Source organism: Fringilla coelebs (assembly GCF_963513975.1).
Source record: "Fringilla coelebs genome assembly, chromosome: 15".
In the NCBI taxonomy this organism is placed as follows: Eukaryota; Metazoa; Chordata; class Aves; order Passeriformes; family Fringillidae; genus Fringilla; species Fringilla coelebs.
The window spans coordinates 4,296,755-4,314,295 of NC_140041.1; the positions used below are offsets into that span (position 1 = coordinate 4,296,755).

General features: G+C 40.1%; 1 protein-coding gene across 1 annotated transcript in view; it reads right to left on the reverse strand.

Moving 5' to 3' along the window:
• Positions 1–17,541, reverse strand: part of DOCK2 (dedicator of cytokinesis 2) — a gene marked incomplete at its 5' end in the record, with an annotated part of 159,676 nt that overhangs the window by 10,401 nt on the left and 131,734 nt on the right. The window contains 12 exons of the mRNA XM_084215734.1: positions 129–212; positions 726–902; positions 1,223–1,309; positions 2,777–2,861; positions 5,107–5,188; positions 7,491–7,632; positions 8,493–8,597; positions 9,801–9,890; positions 11,505–11,624; positions 12,674–12,764; positions 14,768–14,808; positions 15,954–16,110. Coding sequence (XP_084071860.1) covers positions 129–212; positions 726–902; positions 1,223–1,309; positions 2,777–2,861; positions 5,107–5,188; positions 7,491–7,632; positions 8,493–8,597; positions 9,801–9,890; positions 11,505–11,624; positions 12,674–12,764; positions 14,768–14,808; positions 15,954–16,110 — 1,261 coding nt within the window. The remainder of the gene's footprint in view (positions 1–128; positions 213–725; positions 903–1,222; positions 1,310–2,776; positions 2,862–5,106; positions 5,189–7,490; positions 7,633–8,492; positions 8,598–9,800; positions 9,891–11,504; positions 11,625–12,673; positions 12,765–14,767; positions 14,809–15,953; positions 16,111–17,541) is intronic.

Sequence of the window (17,541 nt, forward strand, 5' to 3'; positions counted from 1 at the left end):
ATACCTTTCAGGGGTTAAAAAAAAGTGGAAAGGACACAATCAGCTCAATGCTGTGTTCTCCTGCTAGACAGGAATGGAACAAAGGAAGCCTGGTGAAGCTTCAGTGGTGGCTGTCAGTGAGAAATTACCTGCCAAGCAATCAGATCTTTGAGTCTGTTCAGCTTCTCTGTATCCTCTGGATGGTGTCTGATATATTCTTCTGTAAAGAAAGCCTTAGACAAAAAAATAAATAAATGCAGTCCATCATTTTGACAGGTAAAGAAATCAAGCATTAATCCACAGAGCCCAGCTGGTGATCATAATATTGGTCATCAAAGAGGAGAGGCACATGCATGGTCCTCAGCCAGATGCTGCTGGTGATAATTTCTCCCTCTATCAGCTGGGAACTGAGATGAACTTTTTAAAAAGATGTATTTGGTCTTTACCCAGCACTTCTGACTTTGAGACACTTAATATCAAACTAAATTATTATTTCTTGTATTAAGAAACTAAAAAGACACAGATTTGGAATATCATGCTTTACATCAACAGATAAGCTCAGCAATTCTGGTTTGCTTTCAAAGACAGAGGTGACCAGGAAGGGAGGATTTGAGGATCCTTTAACTGATGGAATGATGGCTTTCCTCTTCCCCATCCCCACTGCACTGCCACTTTAACAAGGATGTAGGAGGATTATGAAATGGTGCACCTGAAAATGTTCTTTGCAGTGACTCCAAAGCTCCTACCTTCTCATATTTAGCAAAGCCACCCATAACTGCTGGATCAACAATTCCATTCAGAAGCATGGAAAGTGGATTAATAGGGAGGTTCTCATCACTCTGGTACTGGTTAATCATCATCAAAATCTTTTCATTTGTCGTGGACATAGTCTCAATAGCATTCTCTAAAGGACTAATTGTGCACTGTAAAGAAACAAAACACTTCTAAGGTTCATAAAGATATATTATAAACAAGTCATTTTGGTTTTATAAATATCATATACATTAACAACAGTTTTGCAATTCAGCAAACCCACACAGACCTGCTCAATTCTGAAACTATAAATCAGGCATAAGATATATTGATCCTGTATTGAGCAGTAGAAAGATTACATGTAAATAATAACGTTTTTGAATGTATAAAAAGAAGGAACTGTAGCCTTGTTGATAATTTTGCAGACTGGTTTGCACATGAGGGTTGAACAGCTGCAAGCTGGACAGACCCTGAGCACATCAATACTCACCTGGGAAATGGAGACCACCTCAAACCAGCGCAGGATTCCTGGCAGTTTGTAGGCTGTAACAAACGAGGTCCTCTCAATCCACATAGACTATTAAAAGACATAGCAGGAGAAAATGATAATTCAGGATTGAAACTTTCATCTTTTCTGCCTTCTGAGATATCAAAGTGAAATGGATGTAGATGGAGAACATATGCATATTTTTTGAATAAAAAGACACTGCAAACTGAATCTAGCACAGTGATTGAACAGTTTTCCTGATTTCAGATCACAAAGCCTGCACAAAGCAGGGGAAAAAGAAAATTACCTTTGAATCTTTTAGCCTGTGTCCCTATTTTTGCCATTACAGATGGAATGGCTGTCATTAAACAACCTGCTCTTGCCTCTACCCAGATTATATTTCCTCCCTCCACATTCAAAAGGTATTTCTGCAATTAAAAGCAGTAATAGCCTATAACAACTTGCCAGAATTCTGACCTTTGTTTTGTTTTTCTCATTTTTCTTTTCTGAACAAGACTGGCTGTTGGTATTTGGAATAGCCACTGTTTCATTTACCCTGCTGCTCCTTGCTTCAGTATCAGCTCATGGAGAAATACCATAATAGATGTAATGAAGACACTCCAGCTGTCCCAGTTTCCACCTCTTTGAAGGAAACATGCATCTTATCTATTGTCCTCAGCAATGAAAACACCAACAATTTAGCTCTTCTAAAACCATTTCAAGTTATTTTCATAAATGGGTCCAAAACTCTCTTGTTTGCAAGAAAGCCAAGGTGCATCCTGGGTATTGACAGCACATTCTGGGATGTCAGAGTAGAATTTGTGTCTGAGATGCTGATTTAACAGCAGGTAGGAAGCTCTTACATGAAAGTGTTGACTCTGCTAATCAGAACACACATAACAGAAATTGTACATTTTGGAAAGAAATGGCTTTTCCCAGCAGTATGCCAAGAGCACAGCTTTAGCCACAAGGCTTGGATGGGATTCTTTTCAAAACAAACCATAAAATACCAGATACCTGTAAAATAAAAATACAGACACCACATTTTTATGCTTAACACTGAAAAGTAATTTATGGTGGTGTAGATTTCTTAGAATATTTGAAGAGTGAAGGCCATTCCTCAGCATTCCACCATTAGGCATGGGAGTAAAAATGACATAGGCAGTTCTCTCATGAGGTGAGATTTTACAGGACCCATGAAAGCAGACAGCACTCACCTCATTGCCAGCCTGGAAGTGCTGCAAACTAGAAGCAACAAAGCATTTGATATTTATTTACATGTCACCTTGTTTCCTAATGAAAATCTGTACCAGAAAATGTTCTGCTTAACACAAACATGTTTAACTGCAGTGTTTACCTGCAACTGGAACAGTGATGTATAATTAAGTACACAGGGGTAGTGCTGAAACAGAGAAGTCTTGCATTTGGTTTTTTTGAACCAGATCTTAAAGTTAAGGTGTCTACAATGAATAATTTGAGCCTAAGGAAAGAGCTAGGATCAAAATTCAGTCACAGTTACCAGAACTACATCCATCACCTAGTGGTTAATTTACTTACAGCAAATTCATTTTCAGGGTCAACAGATCCTCTTCTGACTGGTCTTGAATAGTGGAACCTCTGCACGTTGTTTGACTTATAAAAGCTGAAAGATTTAAAAATTACTCTTGTAAAATACAGAAACCAGAAATTAATGGATCTTTTTATCACAGAGAAATATTTCATTTTGAGTAGCTGAGTTTTTAATTAAAAGTAAATTTACTACTCAGAAAAAAAAAAAAGGACTTTACTGGAAACTCAGAAGGCAACTACTTTATCTATAAATCAGAGTCAACACACAGTATTTCACAAGTATTAAGCTTCAACTTGTTACTGGGTTTATTTCCCAGGTATAAAAATTCCAGAACTTCCAGATTAATGTTCAAATCTACAGGAGGACAAGTAGAGATTTTCCCTTTCCTATCTTGCTTAGCACGTGCCCTGCTTGCCACTTTATCCTGGTTTATGAAAGGGGTCTCTTTCATTCAAAAGAACTGACTGAGCAGAGCAGGTATTTTCACCTGGAGTGGAACATGAAAAAGCAATTTAATCTTGTCCAAAAATCCTGCTCTCAATGCTCAACAAAATTCAACAAATTAAACAACTGAAGCCATTAATAACAATTTTTTGAGATAGATCATAGAATGTACATAAAGTGCTTGTAGAGGGGTACACCAATGTAAAGAATCCTTTGCAAATTCATGTAAAATTCATGTTAAATTCATGTTATTCATGTTAAATTCTGTTCTATTCAGCTAATTTTCATTCTCCATCATTGTGAGCACATCTTTCCACTAAACTTGCAACCACTCGGCTTTTAGCACTGGGACTGCAGTTTTGGCTAAGTAGTTTGAGTTTTGGCTAAGTATTTTGCTGTCCAGAGAAAAATCTCTACTTTGGGTTTTTAGTATTTCTTTTAAAGATGAATGAAATTTAAACCCTTGTTAAGAAAAAGTTAATTTTGCAGAAAAAAAAACCAAACCAAGAACTCAGAAATCTCTTCTAGTAAAATTGAACCATGTTTTGAAAGCCCAGAAAAACAAATAGAACAGCCCCAAACATCTGAGTTAAGCAAACCATGGTATGCTAGTTCATAGGAAATGATGATTTCTGATCCAAACTGCTAAGATTTTCTTCAGCAGAAAAGAAATGTAACTGGAAAATACTGCCACACTGAGTCAGATCCCTTTATGCAGTTCCAGCTGAAAGGAATATATTGAATCTCTTTGATAGAATAAATGCATTGTCAACACCTAATGTAATGAACAATTAAATGCCCAATAAAGTAAACTCATAAAAGTAAATCTTTGAGCCCAGATGTAATCAGCAGTTTGGTTGAATTCTGCAGCTGAGACAAACCACTAAAAAATCTCCCCTATGAGCAGAGATTGTACTTTACAAGGAACACTTTGCTACATAAACTGAAGCAGTTTGAAGTGTGGCTGGCTCTACACCTAAATCTGGTCCAACAGGACCACATTTATAATGTGCCTTTCAGTTACTGATTTCAAAATGAATCAGTAGTTGAAATGAGTTGAAATGAGTTGAAGTTGAAATTAGAACTACAATTTTTTTTTGTGGCTTTCTGGGTTGGGTTGTTTTTTGGTCTGTGTGTGTTTATTTTAAAATCCTGTCACACCAGACCTGTACTTGGATCTGCTTTATTTACTTTGGTGTATGTGGGGAGGTGATTCTTAGTTTTCCACTCTGAGTCAGTTGCTACTTCAGTAAAGATTCCATAGAGAGGGCTGCAGACCAAGGACACAACTGCTTTGGTAGCAGCTCTTGACCAGTCTGTTCTAAAAACACTTTGGTCAATTAATTTCCTTTATTCCTTTACAAAACCCATATCCCATTGCAGCAGCAGAAACTATTTTGCCAGTGTATTCTGCACTGGACCAGACAAGATTCTATCATTCAAGAGCCTTCATTCAACCACTCTCACACTGCCAGTCACCTCCAAGAGCCCTCTCCCCACCCCTTGTCTGAGAAGCTGGGTTGAAATCTCAATAACTTTGACCCAAAGCACAGATTCCACCTCCCTGCCCTGCATCCATGAGTTATTTCTTCAGTGGTACATGGGCACAAGCTCTTCCTTGGAGTTCCTGGGGAACATCCAGGACAGATTGGATGGAGCTCTGAGCAGAGTCCCTGGGGATGGACTGGGTGGCCTGTGGAGGTCCCTTCCCTCACAAACTGTTCTCTGATTCCATGAGTACATAAGTCAGTAGGTTAAGACAACAAAACCTCCAGGATTCATTGGCAAATGACTGAATTCACAAAATAAGGGTTGTCAATTTAAGAATACAGATTGGTTTTCATTATACTGTCTACTACAGAAATTCACTTACTTTATGATTTGATCAGGCACTGCTTTATTTTTGAATCTAGGCTGCTCCTCCAGGACTGGCTGCACTGTAAAACATTGGATATCTGAAAGTGTGAAAGTTAAGGGTGTGTTATTAACTATTAGTATGAAATACTGTAGGCTGCAGGAGAAATAAAAAAAATAGTAATAATAAAAAAGACATTTTCTGATGAAAAATCTGAAGTGTTCAGGGTTTCATTTCTGGAGTTTCCTTGGCCAAAAAAGGAAAAATCTGCCAGTAGTAACCAGTGAATACATATTAATTCTAAACCGCATATTTTTATTATTTCCTGAGCTTGAATATCTGCAGCTGAATTTATCACACTGACTCATTCATTAAATTTTTAAGCTCAGGCAACTTACAAAAATAACATCAACCATATCTGATGTTAACAGTTTCACTGTGTAGCTTTAGGCATGCATAAAGTCATGATGGTTAAGATTTCATTTTGAAATCTGTAACTGAACAGCCCTTTTACTTGAGATTTCCTTTTTCTATAGAAGTGCTGTTTTAAAAATATGAATACTGTATTTGTAAGTAAATATATCACATCCTTACATATTTCAGTATGTTTGAAACTCATGCCCTCTGGTTAGATCCTTTTGCATAAGTGCAGAAGTAATGCCTATCTCCTGCTCCTTGCAAACAGATGAGCAAATTCTACCTCAAGGACTGAAACATGTGTTCTCCAAAAAAAAAAAAAATAATTAGTTAAGAGACAAGTCAGACTTGGGAGAGCCTGGCTTTCAAGCTTAATGTGCTATTTTAGACAAGCCTGTAACACTCCCACTTCAGTCTCAACAGTGTGAAAAGAAAGTATTTCCCTTTTTCCTCCAGAAAGTTCCATCAGAATAGACTCAAGAGAGTATGTGAAGTGTTACCTTGAAAATTAATAAAGGAAAATCAGTATGCAAAAACAAATACCTGATACAATGAGGTGATCTCATATCTGCTCAGTCAGTAATGACTCAAATCAGAAGAAAAAGATAATCAGAGTTATTCTAACCAAGAAAAATTGAGGCCATTCTAGAAGTTGTCTAGCAATGTTTGTAAGTTAATTTTCCTAAGAAAATTTCTGAGGGACTTGGGACATGTTAATGTTGCCACAAAATGGAGGTGATACTGAAGTGTGGTGCCAGTCAGTGCAGTGCTCAAAGACATGAATTAAACATCAAGACACAACAGCTATGAATGTGAGGTAACAGAAAATTTGCTGCTTTAAACTGGGTCTCTTTAAGTGTGTGACACTGGTTTTGCCATTTGAAGAAAATAAAGCTAAACCATGTATGAGCTACAATGAATTTTCTTTCTTGAAGGGCTGTCAAGCCCTAGCACAGGCTGCCCAGGGAAGGGGCTGAGTCACCATCCCTGGAGGGGTTTAAAAGACATGTAGATGTGGCACTTGGGAACATGGATGAACAAGGTTTATGGTTGGACTCAACCTTAAAGGTTTTTTCCAGCCTAAATGTTTCTATGATGAATGAAAGAGACAGGCTCCTTCGAACTGCCAGGAAAACAGGAGCTCTCCTAGGAACAAACCAGAAAAGACATGGAGGACGTGTAGGCAAAACTGCAAACTGAGCTGCCACGTTGATAATCTTTCAACATCTTCAGGAAATTGTTGTTTCACAAGGTGTCCTGGATTGCCAAGCAAATTGTGCTCTATTTGCCATCTGTGTGGCAGCTGTCTTCTGTTCAGTGGGCAGTTTCCTTTCCTCTCCCACACCCACTCCTCCCTCCGGGGGACACCTGCTGATAACAGGGATTGAATGTCCCTGCATGGCTGATAAGAACTGCAGCATCCCACTGGAGATGTGAGCCCAGAGGGAGGAGCCAAGCATTCCTTTCTGGATATAATCTGGAGATTCTGGAACACCAGCAGGGCTTCTCCACTGCATTCCCAGAGGAGCAGCAGCTGCCTCTGCCCCTGGATCTCCAGAGGCAGACTGCATCCTTCTCCAGGATCCCTGCTCCAGCAGAACCGCCCCTGTCACTGCAGGAGGGCTGAGCCACAATTCCAATGGCCCTGCTGCCAGCACCCTGACCCACAGGGTGTCAGGCTGTGTTCTGGCTCTGTCAGTGTTGGTTTGTATTACTGCATTGTTTATTTTATGTTTTTATTTTCTTCCTTAGTAAAGAATTGTTATTTCCTGCTCCCGTGTTTTTTGCCTGAGAGCCCCTTAATTTCAAATTTATAGCAATTTGGAGGTGGTGGTGGTGGGGTTTACATTTTCCATTTCAGGGGAGGCTCCTGCCTTCCTTAGCAGACACCTGGCTTTCCAAACTTAGACACACGGATAAACTCATGCTAACAACAAGGTTCCCAGCCCTCCTTCCCTCTCAGTCTCCCCCATGTGCAAGGATACATTGACCAGGAGAGTTCCTGACATCCTCTCCAGGAGCTGCAGTGGTGTTCATCTTCTCAGCACTGGGGAACTGGCTCATCAGCTGGGCCTGGAAATCCTCCCTCCTCTCGTACTCCTTGCCACGGTAGATGAACATTTTGTTCTGCAGGAATGAGGAGGGAGTGACTGCCTGGCCAGGGTGGGGCTGAGGCAGGAGCTGCAGTTTCATGGGAATCCCCACCAAGGCACAGCAGTGGCCAGCTCTTGGAATGGGGGTTTCTGTTTGCTGAGTATCCACCAGCTCTAAAGCCAAACCCCAGCCTTACCAGAGGCTGGAAAGCAGCCCTGACTCTCCAGAGACTCTGGACTCAAAGATTTATTACTCAGAAACAATAACAGTGGTTTAACCCCAGCCTATCATTTCACTCTTTTCCAAAGTTTTCAAGGATATTCACCAGCCTATCATTTCACTCTTTTCCAAAGTTTTCAAGGCAGCTTTGACCTTTAAACTTGGGGAGCAGGACCTGTTATTGCTTTTCAAGAGTGAAGAAAGCCTCCCTATTAATTGTTGTATGTAAGAGAGGCTTTTAGTAGTAAGAAACTACGAAATAGTTTCAATATCAAATATTTAGGTTGTTTTTATGTTCTGAACTCATGCACTACTGTGGTTAAAGCAATGACCTTACAAAAAACACTCCAGTTGTGCACCGCTTCTCAAGTTCATCAGGTTTTTTTTGAAAAATCAGACCCTTTGGAGCCTGGATTTCCCTCACGGTAGTCAAAACCAGGGGAAAGAAAACAAAAGAGAGTAGATTCAGAATATTTGAATAAAACCACTTCAAACTTACCACAATTGTCCTAAAGTAGGAATTTTTCCATTCAGGAAAAGATTTAGGGCAGAACAAGACAGCTGGTATTGAACATTTCAGCTCAAAGCATATTAGAGGTCAAACAAGGAATCTGGACATTAATAATGAGGAAAACAGGAAAACAGATTAAAAGGTAAGATTTAATCAAGTTTACCCTTAGAAATGTTGGGAATCCTTGTCCATAATATCCAACAGCAAAATAATCTGGTTTAGGCCTCAGAATTTTCATGATGTTTTCATAGAACTTTGCTTGCTGGATCTGAAAGCAAAACCAACTGGAGTCACTTGTGTTTGGGGGTTTTATCTATGCATTTTTAACTCTGCTGCACTGGCAAGAGCTATCAGCTGGTGAGCTACAGCAATAATCAGTTTTCACACAGGATGCTGCAGGGGGACATTAAACACTGTTTACATTTGCATGCAAATATAATACACAGCAAATTGGGTATGGCTTCAGCTTTAATATTTGACCTCAGAATTGGCTCACCCTTAACTTAGGAGAAAAGCAAACACCAAAGTGATCCCTGGTCACTGATAGCACCATGAAATAAAACATTTGGAAAAACTCCCTGCCTCAAATGTTTCCTGAGGTGTGGGATCAACTCCAGTTTTTACTCTAGCCTCCTTTTAAGGGTACACACCACGTAAAGGGCTTAGAACAAGTTCTTCCATAAAATACCAAGTGTCATTTAGGTGTTATGTCTGTGAGAACACAGCACTAAAACTTAAACTGGCGAAAATGTCTTTTAAGTCATGATAAAAACTGAGCAAAAGAAGCTTTTTTTATACACAGCACCATTCAAGAACACCATGTTTTGATTCCCACTGGTTTTTTTTTTGAGGAAAATTCAGGGATATCGCTGGAATGAGCCCTAAAAATTTGTTAAAAATCATACAAACATGAAATATTGGGAGTAGGAAAAAAAAGGTTTGCGGAGGGGTGGGATCCTTTCTTGATTAATTCAATTTTAATGAAAACAAATAACTGAATATTTTATTTTCCTTTAAAATTCTCCTTCTGTCCTTTGGACATAGTTCTAATTCCTTGAGCTGTAATTCTTCCACAGTCATGATTAGGACAGAATTATTCAGGCTTGTCAAGATCCAAGCTGCTAAAATTTAAAGAAAAATTTAGAGGGAAAAGTTCATCCAGGTGTTCTTTCTACCCTGGGGCGGTACAGAGGCTTCAAAATGCGGCCTTTAAATTTCCCTAGGTGAGAACATGTTTATTTCATCTATAGACATTTCAAAATACCTCAATAAACAGATGTTCATGCAACTTTAGCCAGCAGTTATTTATGAACCTTTACCAATGGACTGCTACAGTGAAACAGGAACTCTTCAACAAATGAATTAAAAATCAGTTTTAGACCACAAGCTCATAGGCAGCTCTGTTATTCGATGGCTGAAAAACACTAATTTCTGTGACTGCAGTAATTTGAAGATCTGTATATATTCTTACCAAGTTTTGGCTTAGAAGTTCATAGTCAAAAACCTCCTTTTCATATTGCTCTGCAAGTTCCTTGCATAAAGATATGGCTTCTTCCCACATCTGCAATGCAACCACACATTCAAAAAGTAAATCCTGTACCAACAAACAAGTTCTCAACACACCAGAGTTTAACTGCACTTTTATTGATTTGCTGTCTTTAAAGTGCACTCATTTATTAACTGCACATTTAGAGTGGAAAACTCAGGGCAATCATAAACTTAAGGAAAGCAGATTAATGTTAAAAAATAAAAGTGTTTTATGATTCATTAAAGGAAGGAATAAGTAAACCTACTTTATTATTAGAGTAACATTTAAAAAAAATCATCTAACCTTTCAGATACATTAAAGAAAAAAAAAAAAAGAGTAAATCACTGAGGTGATAACATTCAGAACATACCCCAAGCACAGAGCAGTTTATGAGGGGACTGGCACCTGCCTGTCCTTAAAACACACAGCATTTCACAGAATATCCTGCAGCATCCATAATCATAGGCAGCCTTGTCTAGGACGGCTAAATACCCACAAGTGTTAAACTCCCACTTGCAGAAGGAGCAGCTTCTTTCCTTCCACACAACTTTACAGCTGCCTGTGACAGTGACTGACACTGAAACACCAGGACTGCTTTTCTCATCTGCTGTGGACACTTCACAAAAGTGATCTTAAAGCAGGAACAAACTCCCTCTCATGGGGATATTTCTCAAATTCTCCTCACCTGCTGAGAAGAGAAGAGACAAAGGGAGCCCTGAGCAGAACTCTGCTGCTGAGAGGACACTGCCAGTGACACACCAGGCCATTGTCACCTGCTGCCAGGTGCTCTTTGGCCAGGCACTGCTGGCTTGGGCTGAGCTGAGAGCTGCAGATCAGGAATTGGGAGGGTTTGGTTCTCCTGGGACAGGGGGTGGGCACTGCTGCAGTGCAGCTACTGCAGATGCCAGCAGGAAACCTGAGAGGCTGAAGCTGAAAGGTTCTGCCTTGTGAATTATGGGAAGGGCTTCTTTTGCACAAGCAGAAATGAATTGCCTTCCCCCTCCCTACCTTTGGCTGCAGCTGAACAAGACATAATGACTTGAAGGTTGTATTGGGTCATGGGATTAATTATCTGGCACTACAGAGTTTCTTCCTGCTTTCTAGTCCCTTGCTTTATTTCCAAAATTCTCAGGTCTAAAGCACTGCACTGACAGGTAATTTTATTAACATCTTTTTTGTCTTAAATTGAACTAAACTGTGGAACTGAGCATCAATCTACTACATTTTAAGTTTAGGATACAATTCTCTGTCCTCTCTGAAACAAATATGTCTATTTTGAACCATCTGGATTTTTTTGAGATAAGGGCTGAGTGGTTTAGAAATGGAATCTGTGTAGTCCATGCTCTTTTCTTTGTAAAGGGAAGTAGATTCAACATTTTTTATTGTATTTTGTTGGTGCCTGACAGAGAGGCTTGTGACAATGTGCTGAGACATTAGCCCTTTCTCTGTGAATGAGGTCATGGAAAGAAAATATTCCTGTGGAACAGATATCTCTGGGAATAAGCCTCCAGGACACACTTTTTACTTGACCCACATTTCAAAGAAGCTTTTCCTCACAAATGTTTTATACAGGGCACATTCATTGAACCAAACTGTTCAGAGTGGCACAGCAGAGAGGTTTGGAGGGGAAGAACTCTCCAGATTTACCTTTCCTTTGTCAAAGTATTCTATGATCTTTTCATACAGGTTCTCTTTCAGGTGTCTGTAGGTCTGTGAGCACTGGAACTCTGTGGACATGACCTGGGGTGCGCACTGCTCATCCGACCACTGAGAAGGACAACACATCAAAGAGAATTTTCAAGTTCAGTGTTTCACATCAAAGTCCCCCCCTCCCACGAGGTCTGGTCCCTGGGCTCTTCCAAGAATTTTCTTCCCAAGTCTTTTTCACCCATCCACAGAGAAACTGGGAAAGGCACAGGGATTGCATTCACTGCCTCTTCAGGTAAGTGCTGTATTTCACATGATAACCAGCACTAGACAGAATATTTAAAACATATTTTAAAATGTTATACCTGCCAATCCTTGCCCCACTTACAAATTTTATATGAAAATCTACATGAGAAAATTAGTTCTTTTTTTCCCCCCAATTGTATCATCCTGATTGATTTGATTTAGATTTCTTTGTATTAAATATTTCATATACTGTTCTTTGTCCATACCAATACAGATAATATATCTTGTATTTGTATGATGATAAAAAAATAAAATTAAGTTTAAGCAAAATAGCACAAATTTATATAGTTCTGCACTAAAGTAAATTCCATAAGAAGTATCAGATTTTTGCTGAGGAACATTTAAATTTGGAATGTCCCCTTATAATGGAAATTGATCTTACTGACCATTTTAATTGATACTGTTCATTACATTGGTAATGAACAATAGTTATAGTGAAAGATAATTAATTACCAGCTATAAAAGAAAGCCAACATAACCTGTTTATGTAATCCATATTATTTAAAATTAAAAGTTAGATGTCCCCTTGTGATAGCTGGAACTGTGTTTAATTTTCATAACTGTTATGTTTAGGGTAGTAAGAAATTACCAAAATGAAAGCCACATTTGTACACAATGTTCTCACTGTAAAGGAAAACTATTTTTTCTACCATATTTAGTTTCAGCAATATATGGCTTTTAATCACCCTCTGAAAATATAATTTCAACAATTAATGTTAATTTTGTACGACCTACTGCAGTATTTCTAACTAGAAACTTGAATACCTCGGTGGAAAATAACTCAGAGATTAAGATATTCACTTTAGAATGTCAAATTGAATACTGCAAAAGCTTAATTATATATTGAGTTTAGAAAATCTAACCTTCAGGAGCCACGTATGGAGTAGAAGGGTATATGCTGCTTCTGTGTAATTCTCGCAATCTAAATGAAGATCTCGCAATTTGTACAAATACCTGATAGAGGAGAGAGCAAGGATTAGGCTGGAGACTGGCACGAGTGGAATACTGAGTGTCAGAATGTTCCAGATAGCAGAAACTCCGTGGATGTCACTCTGTGCCTGCCCAAAGACTCTCCAAGGACACTGAGGGGGCTGAAGCTCTGTTCACACTCTGCTGTGTTCCTTCTGTGAGCCTTTGTGCAGGACAGGAGGAGAAGGAGCTGTCCTCTCCTGTGAGCTGTGCTCAGCTCCTCCTCAGGGAGAGGGATGGCTGCTCTTGGGGTCTGGGACGCCTCCAGGGCCAAGATTCCTGCAGGGTTCCTCAGGGCACCCTTGCAGGCACACACAGATGCAAGCACAGCACATCCCAGGAGGAAGCAGAAAGTGGAAAACACCAGCCCAGAAAGGCAAAGCAGTGCCTGGAGGGGTTGGGGGCAGAAGAGCTGTTCTAAGTCGAATTTCTCCTTGATCCCTATGGCAACATTGCTGCTTCCAGCATGGCCACTGCCCACCTTGGGGCTCAACCTGCATCTACAGCAGCCAGGGAGAAAATTGCATCCCACCCTCTAACTCCCATCAGGAGTTTTGAGACACAGGAGCTCTGACATCTTCCTGTGGCAGTCCAAGGCACTCCCATTCCCACTTGCCAGCCAAACAGAAAGTTTTCCCCTTGATGCCTCAGGTTTTAGCTTTTATATTTTTCAGACTCTGTGCTGCTTCAGTGTGTAAGCCTGGGCTTCATATGAGGGGATGGTGAGCTCTCTGCAGAGTAGGTAAAGAAAACAATTCCTTCTCTAGCTGGGCACCAAGGATAGATGATCCAAATCTCAGGCCCAAGAGCAGAAACAACGTGGATGAAGAGAGAAAATGAGAAGGATGGGACTGCATGGGCTGGAGCTGTAACTGGACAATGAACTCCAATATGCAAATGGACAGAACTGATAAAAATGTGAGACCCCGGGAGCTGTCATCCATTTTGTGCCCATTTTGGGTTTGCTACCCAAGGTGGATCCATTGAGGCCTCTTAATAAATCCCTACTTTATTCTTTAGCTCTGTCCAGTCTCTCTTTAGGTCAGCCTTCACAAAGCATCACCCTGAGCAATGACAGCTGAGGGAGCAATGTTCCCCCCAGCCTCTCTGGCTCAGCTCCAGGGTGAGCTCTGAATCACCTCCAGGGCTCATTTCAGCTGGGACTCTGGGCTTTCTTCTGCAGATTTTGCAGGACAGGACAGGCAGGAAACAGGGAGCTTTAGAAGCAGCAAGATCTGCGGCAACCCACATGTAGAGCTCTTGGACACAGCAAGAGACCATGCCACATCTGCAGGATTTGCCACTGGAGCCAGCAAGAGACCATGCCACATCTGCAGGATTTGCCACTGGAGCCAGCAAGAGACCATGCCACATCTGCAGGATTTGCCACTGGAGCCAGCAAGAGGCCGTGCCACATCTGCAGGATTTGTCACTGGAGCCAGCAAGAGGCCGTGCCACATGTGCAGGATTTGCCACTGGAGCCAGCAAGAGGCTGTGCCACATGTGCAGGAATTTGTCACTGGAGCCAGCAAGAGGCCATGCCACATCTGCAGGAATTTGCAGTTCCCACAGAAAATGCCTCAGCTGTAACCCTGCCTGTGGAGTGTTGCATATTGAAGGAGACTCAGCAGATTGGGCCATTCTACAAAACCAGAATGTTTTCTCTGCCATACTAAATGCGTGATACATTCTCCCTCAAACCTCAAATCTATCTGCACTTTCTTAATTTTAAACAGTAGACAATGAATGTTGAGGGATTTCATCAATTAAAAGTTAATTGTTGTGGAAAAAAAATACTGCTGGATACATAGCACAGATTCCCAGTTGCTGAAGGTTAAATTAACAACAGAGTGAGAATGCAGATGAGGCTGGGGTGCCACAGAGTCATTTGGGTGACAGAAATCCAAGCACAATGATAAAACCAGAACTCACAAGACAACACAATTATTGCCCTCTCCAAAAGAGATCCAATAGAATGGTTGCCATACCTGATGTACATCTCTTCACGGTTAATGTTCTTGTAGAAATTCTAGGAATACAAACATTTAAAGTTACTTCTTAATGTCCTTTAATAAAATTATATCTATACACACACACACACACACACACACACACACACACACAGACTGAGGTTTTGCTTTCCTTAGTAGTTAGAAAGCATAGATAGTATAAAAAGCAGATTATTTACAGACTATCTGAAGTTTAAAGCTGGAACTCCTTCTTCAATTAATATTGTTATTAGTTATATGTATGGTTTTATACATACATATACTTCTCCTAGTTCATAATGGGATTATTACTGAAGGATTTTCTATTAGAGAAGAGGAAAATATGGTTATCCACATGCATTAACAGAATAAACCACATGCTCCAGCTGCACTTGGTGGAAGCTGGTATGTGTTGAAGCAGATATGTAGCACTGTAGTTATGGAGCACTGTTGTACAACACCTCTAAAGGGGCCAGCTCCAGGAATAAAGCTCATTTTTTGTCTCCATAACATGTTTGCAGGAATGCAAGTTGCTAAGGCTGTGCAAAATGGTCTGACAAGAATGGTCTCTTGGAGAGCTGCAGAAATTGACCCCACATTGCACAGTGATCATTGAGGAACAGAGTGTGAGTGTAAAACTTCAAAGGTGGCAGAGGTTCCTCCTCAGCTCTGAGGAATTTCCTGGAGGAAAAACCTCTCTATGAGATATCCTCATTACAAAACAGGAATAGGAAAGAAGATAAAGTGGCCTAGGACAAGATCAGAGCCTCAAACCTCTTGGCATCCAGCTGCAAAGGTGCCTTGCAGGTTTTCTGCCCACATTTGAGAGAACTGTAACTATTGAGATGCTGAAGCAGCAAGTGGGTCAGCTCCTCATCACAGCTCCACTCTGTCAAGAGTGTCAAGTGTCAAGAAGCCACTGTCCCATCCACCCTGTCAATGTGAGCAGCAAACTTCCCTGATTATCCACAGAATCAAGATGGACAAAGCCCACGAAGCAGTGAACGCTGTGTATTCGTGCAAAGAGATGTAAAAATCCCCTGCTGCAGAATTTAAATCACTACAGAACATTGTCACCCCCTGCTGCCCCCAGGAAGATTTCCCCTGCTGTTCAGTGACTGGGCTCTGGTGGTGTCCCCTCCCCAGGGGGTTCTGCTGGGCCCTGCAGCAGCAGGAGGGGCTGTACCAGCAGGTTGACGGTGCAGCTCATGCGGTTGTCCTTGCTCTCGTCGCTCATCACGGCGCGATAATCCAGCAGCCTCTCCAGGAGCCCCCTCACCAGGCTCACAAAGCTTTCCACCAGGCTGCAAATGCCAGGGTGCTGCCTGGCACACTCTGTAAGGCTGCAAATACAGAAATATTGGTACACTTCTGATGGCAATACTGGATTAGGTCTAAATTAACTGCAGAATGCACTGGAGTTGGTAATTTAGATATTCAGAAGACTAATGGCATATAAATCAAATGGAAAAAAATAAAAGAAACATTGACTTTTTCTCTCTGAAAATTATTTTGAACTCAAGGGTGTACCTTGCTTCTGGACAGGGAAATCTGCATCTGTGTTATCACAAACTCAAGTCTCTGGAATGTCACACTATTGCAATAAACACTGCACTTGCCTTTCCTCAGCATAAAATGCAAAAATGTTTTCCTTCTCCTTGTACTGGTACATGTGAATAAAAGTTCAAATCAACAAAAATTACAATTTTAGCTCAAAAAAAGGCATCAACAGAGTAATTTTACTTTGAGAAATAAGCAAAACCAATCAACTTTCTGCAGATTGAAAAGAGCAGCTTGATCTCTTCTGATAAAAATACAAGAAAGGGAATTTTATATTTTGGCATCATCAGTTTCAGTATACATTAATAAACATTAGCATATACTGTTTCTTAAAAGTGCTGAAGTGATTTAGGAGTAGAGATTTCACTCTACTGTCACAGTTCTGTTTCCAACATTTAACTGCTTAGACATCATTAAGTGATTACCTACATCTTGTTAAGGAGTATTTTCTTTCTTTACTTAAGAGAAATTATTTATTTCATTGCTTTTTTTTGTTTCCTCTACTTAACATTCTGGTTTTCCATTGGGATCCTCTCTGACAAACTGCATTTTTAATATATAATATATATATATTTATATAAAGACACAAATACATATATTCTCACATATATAATTACAGATACAAGCACTGGGTCAGGCAGAGATGCAGTTAATTTTCTCCAAGGCAGTCCTGCTTTGTGTTGGTAGCTGAGAAGGTTCTGACCTCTTAGTGCTGCATTATGAATTCAGCTCTACATCATTATTTTCCAAACAGCCAGGTAAAAAAAAAGTTAGTAATCTTTAGGCGCAATATTTTTTTAAACTCTAATTATGAAGCATACTGTTTTAATTAATAGCAAAACAATTTTTTTTACTGCTCATAATTATTTGAACCTTTTTCAGAAAATACATATTCATATTGACTTCAATTGCAAAGAAATCCTCAAAGCTCTGGCCTAGAATGGAACCTCTGCAGAATAACCAGGAATAAAGTTCCAACTCAAGCAAAGTAAAAGCAGCATCTCAAGTTTATTCCTTGGATTGTGCAGCTCCAGTGGAGTCACTGTTCTGACACAGAGGGAATGTGTACATGGATGTCTGAAAGAACATTTATGTTGGGTAAAATAGGAGGGACAGAGGCCAGCAGATAAAACCAGAATATTCCAATTGCTCTTGTCTGACTGGTCTGAAACTGAAATAATTAAATCAATAACTGATACATAGCTTATAAAATA